This window comes from Thunnus albacares, chromosome 18 (assembly GCF_914725855.1).
Source record: "Thunnus albacares chromosome 18, fThuAlb1.1, whole genome shotgun sequence".
Classification (NCBI taxonomy): Eukaryota; Metazoa; Chordata; class Actinopteri; order Scombriformes; family Scombridae; genus Thunnus; species Thunnus albacares.
In genome coordinates this window covers 3,774,564-3,779,800 of record NC_058123.1, presented here as the reverse complement: position 1 = coordinate 3,779,800, position 5,237 = coordinate 3,774,564, and the positions used below count along the sequence as shown (strand labels likewise).

Below are 5,237 nucleotides of genomic sequence, written 5' to 3'. Positions count from 1 at the left end.
TTTAATGGTTGTTTTTTTCCCACTTTATTAGAAAAGTATTTTCTGTTAAAAGACTAGAAAAAAAAATTACAGGAAGTACAAAACACTGTACATGTATTCAAATGCAAATTCCCTCCTTTGATCACAACATGAGCGCACATTGGACTGAATGGGCCTCGCTGTCTGCTGCATGTTCACTGTGGGAACTAATCTCATATGCAAAATTAGTTCACTGGCAGAGAGGAAGAAGACAAAAAAAAAACTATTTACAATGAAGCTGTGCAGCTTTTCAGAGGTCACACATAGACACACATAGACAGACAGCCGGCACAATGACATCATTACAATATGAACAAACACTTCAGATTTCTACTTCTAATGAATCTCTTAATGGTTTTTTTTTATTTATGAACCACTGAGTGTGCAGATTATCTCCTCAGACTTCACTTCAAGTGGCTTTATGAGGAATTCAAAGCAGATTTAAACCCATCAGGAGTTTAAATAAACTTAGTTTCTGCACAAACATTAAAAAAAAAAAAATTACATTCAATCCAGTGTTTTAACCATGCAGATGCCCCATAAAATAAACCCATATTTTACACTTTCATGTACAACAGTTACAGCCACAATGTGCTTATCATGTCTTCTGAGCATCAAACCAAAAAGTGTCACTGATGTGTGAAGGCTCAGCGTCTTTTGGCTTCACATCACTTCAAACTTTAACATCAGTTTGGTTGAAGTTGTGGCGATGCCTCAAACAAAAAAAAGTCCTTAAGTTATAAAAGAGGACTTTGAGTTTATACATAATGTTTCTTGTCAAACTCTCCGTTGGCTGTGATGGTCTTGGTGGGGGCGTATTTGATGGGATATGTGCCTCTGACCACCGAGGAGAAGGAGCAGCACAGCAGGGTCCCGCCGAACAGCAGCAGCGCGGTGGCCGCCCAGCCGATGTAGATCGCCGCGCCGATCTCTCTCTTCTTGGACGGAGGCAAATGCGGGTCGTGGAAGTCCACGATGATGTTGTTGGCCATCCAGCAGAGCGGCACCAGCACGAACAGCCCGCTCACGATGTAGATGACCCCTCCGGCGTTCACCACTCTAGCCTTCACCGTCTCATCCTTGATGCAGTTGGTGCACTGCGCACCGGCGATGGTCACCGTGAGGGCGACGACCCCCAGCACGGCGGAGACCACCGTGAGGGCGCGAGCCGTCTGCAGGTCTTGCGTCAGGGCCAGCACCGAGTCGTGGACTTTGCACTGCATCTGGCCGGTGCTCTGCACCACGCAGGACATCCACAGACCGTCCCAGATGGTCTGAGCCACCACGATGTTGGAGTCGATGAAGGCGGTCACCTTCCACATCGGCAGCCCGCAGGCGATCATCACCAGCAGGGAGCCCGTGACGCACATCCCCAAGCCGAGGAACTCCAGACACGCAGCAAGCATGGTTCTCTGTAGACCTGATACTCCTTATTTCAGAAATAAAGGGTCTTATTGAGGGTTTCTTCTCTCAGCTGGCTCGTCTTGAAGCTCTCTGCGCGCTGTGAGTCTCTGCGCTCTGAGGCTTTTCATTTATGGGACCACCATCAAAACAAAACGGACAAACTTTGAGCCAATCAGCACTGGAAGGAATCTTTGTCTCAGCCAATGAGGTTTCTACAGGAGCAGCAAACAGCATCAGCATCTCGCGCACTCGCGCGCGCGCACGCGCGCACTGCTGGTGAGATTGTGTTTACCAGTTGGAGCTGGAGCGCACCAGATGTGTGGAGTCTTCCTGTGATTCAGTCTGCGGGGCAGAGTGACAAGAAATCCATTCTCAGGCTCCATGAGGAGACACAGACGTGGAGTTTAGTAGAATTTCAACTTTATCTTTTGACTCAATATTAATGTAAATATAAAAATATATCTGTTTAACACTAAATACAAACTCAGATGTTACTGCAAAGAAACAGATGTTGTGATATTTGCACATCCTGTTGGACCAACAGTCACATCCTGCCTCCAAATACATAAATATTAGGATTCTTTTAAAATATGTTCCAAATAATAAATCAGGCCTGTTTATGTAACGATGCAGAATATCTTTACGTTAGGAGTCCGTTACTTCTCAAAACTTTTCCAGAAAGTTTCTTGGAAATGATTAAAATTGCTAGAAGTGAAAATAGAGACAAATATCTGAGACACAGTTATTTATTTTATATCTGAGTATTTAGGAAATAAGCAGGAAACGATAGAGCAGTTCCATCAATGGTTTAGAGTTTATAAACTGGAGTTATTGTTGGATATTTCAGTCTCTATGTTTTTATATTTAGACTTCTGACACCTCTCATGAAACTGGGACAAAGATTTTTAAACTCTCTACCCTTCCAGGGTGGTTTTCTGTTGCTTTGACCGAGATTTTAACACTTTTATTTTTTTTGTTTTGGCTTAAATACACACACAGAGGCACACAGGATGCTCTCCATCCTGCAGAGGACAAGGCGACCATGTTGATCCGCTTGCATTGTAGTCTGACCGTGTCGATGAAAAGTGCCCTCAACTCTCTTTATGTTTTTGTTCTTTAAGTGGACTCTCAGTCAGACGTACAGCCCGAGTTGACCTGACGTACGCACATCCTATACGAGCCGCTGCAAAGTCAGCAATCTGATGAGAGAGACGCTGAAACCGCCAGAAGTAGAGCATGCTGGGCCGTCAGCTACTTCCTGTTCAAACTTTAAATGAGGTCACACCCAACCTTGAGAATTAAAATGAAAAAAGTAGGAAAACTGTAGTTTCATGAAAGTGCACGCTAGTGATTTATTGTCGTACTTCTACACATGAGAGACAAACTAAACAGTCTTAAGGAGGATATTTATCAATCCTGTCACAAATTACTGTCAGCAGAACAAAATATGAGTTGCAATTTTTCATTTTAAAGTGTTTTTTATTAAAACTGCAAATGTAAATGAGCCACAGTTCATATGATCTGCATAAAGTGCTGCTAATTAAAGGTGCAGTATGTAGAATTTAGTGGCATCTAGCAGAACGGACTTGGCAAAAAATGAATATGATATTCATAAATATGTTTTAATTAGTGTTTAATCACCTGAAAATAAGAATTGTGTTTTTGTTAGCTGTTAGTTTTCATGAGTTTTGCGGGTCACCGTAGGTTCTTGTACACGCTTGGAAGGGGAGGGGGCGGGGGAGGGCGTTCGGTTGGTTGCAATCTGCAATCTCACCACTAGATGCCACTACATCCGACACACTGGTCCTTTAAAACTTGATACCGGCTGTTTTAACGCATGCTGCGTATGTCTGGAAAGTAATGGAGCAGATATTTGCATGAATTTTCATTCCCTCCTCTTGTATTTTGCGCCTCTGAACAGGAACGCCTTAAAATACCTGTTGCATGAGCGCAAACACGTAAACTTCAGTGATACTGATTTTGCTTCATTTTATCAGTGCAAAACTTTGGCGCAGTCCTCTTATAAGGGCCATAAATCTACAGAGTCTACAGCCATGCTAGCTGCTCTGTGAGGCTTTAGGGCTATTCAGTGGTGCTCTGAGCTAACTGCTAACATCAGCATGCTAACATGCTCACAATGCTGATGTTTAGCAGGTTTAATATTTACCAAGTTCACTGTCTTATTTTGCTAATTAGCATAAACTCAAAATACAGCTGAGACTGATGGGAAAGTCGTTAGTTTTGCAGGAATTTGCACCAAAATATTTGGCAAATTAAAATATTGACCTGCTGGTGGCCATCAATGAAAAGTTAAGAGGATCATCAAAGTCGTCAGAATTGATCCTCTGGAGACCTTTAACATGTTCAGTAAGTTTCACAGTTATCTGTTCAATACTTACAAAACTGTCAACTTCAATACGAGTCATTCAAAATTAAAAGGCATCACACAGCTCCTGTATTTCTCTAGTACATTATGTTTTATTCACCAAATGTTTCCAGCTTTACACCTCAGTAAAAGATTACATCATGTATAAAACAGTACCGTCAATCCCACAGTTTTATTTTGAAGTTGTGTGTAAATGATCCTGCATTCAAATTCAACATCTGTGGTTAAGGTCTTATAATTAAACAGTTCGACTAAACTTTTTCTCTTAGTCGAGTTTAAAGTGAACAACCATGACGACCAATCACAGAACAGGCTAACAAGCTCCTGGGACAGACTGGTTTCCAGTAAGTAGAGGCACTAACTGTAAAATCTTCAAAGATATTGTAAAAAAAAACCAAAAACTCGCTTGTTCAGAATTTAAATTAGATAACGCAGAAACCTTTTGACCTATTTATGCTGGAGAGTTGTTGAAAGTCTGAAAATAGGATGTGGGACAGAGGTTAGTGTGTCTGTTTACTGCTGAGAAAGTGATGCGTGTTGATAAGAGCTGGACCACACCTACTCTAATTACCCTGCGAACATTGAGAATGCATAATCTCATTTTTTCGGTTTTAGTCATGAAGTTGCTCCATGTCTCATACATTGACTGAGAGGGCTGAATCAGTGAGCTGGTATCTGGGTTGCAGATTGGGGGTCGTGGGGTCGGTGGGTCGGGGGGGGGTTGGATGGTGGATGGTGGATGCCACTGCAGATAAACACTAACAGGGTGGAGGAAGAGCTGTGTTGCCAAGATAAAGACTTAAATAACCACAAATTTGAGCCGTACTATAAATATTTGTCCGGATGTGGAGCACTGAAAATAATCCCTTAAAGTATGTTTGAGTTCATATAAAAATATATTATATAGTAAGTAAATATTTTGGTGCCAAATTCGTGACAGCGTGTTCAGATTGAGGACAGAGGTAGCAGGTGTTGGTCCAGTGTGGACGTCAACATGCTGACAAACAACATTCCTGCAGCAAAACACAATCAGGACTCCTTCTGGAAAGCTCGTTAGGAGAATAAGTCATGATGTCACGTAGTAGGTGAGTAGGTCATGAAAATTGTGTTCCTGCGGCCTCAATAACACAAGAACACTGATCTTAATTACAGTCGAGAAACAGTATGTGTGTATGTGTGTGTGTGTGTGTGTGTGTGTGTGTGTTGTGAGTTCATGGCTCCATGCATGTCCTCAGAGGGCCAGATGCTTCCTCTTCTCGCTCTATGGCTGAGTGTTTACAGTCACACCAACATACTTCCAGCTCCTACAGTTCTGATGCAGAAGCACTGAGATTTACCGTCTGTAAAGCTGCTGAAACCTGACTCCACCTTTCTTTCTTTTAACTCAACACAACTCAGCTCGGCTCCACTTCACTTGAAGGAGACGTAT

General features: G+C 42.3%; 1 protein-coding gene across 1 annotated transcript; it reads right to left on the bottom strand.

The window, feature by feature from the left end:
* cldn5b (claudin 5b) lies at positions 1–1,618 on the bottom strand. Its single transcript, XM_044333027.1, has one exon. It carries the CDS (start codon positions 1,422–1,424, stop codon positions 777–779), a length of 648 nt encoding a protein of 215 aa, XP_044188962.1. The 5' UTR covers positions 1,425–1,618; the 3' UTR covers positions 1–776.
* Positions 1,619–5,237: the final 3,619 nt, after the last annotated feature.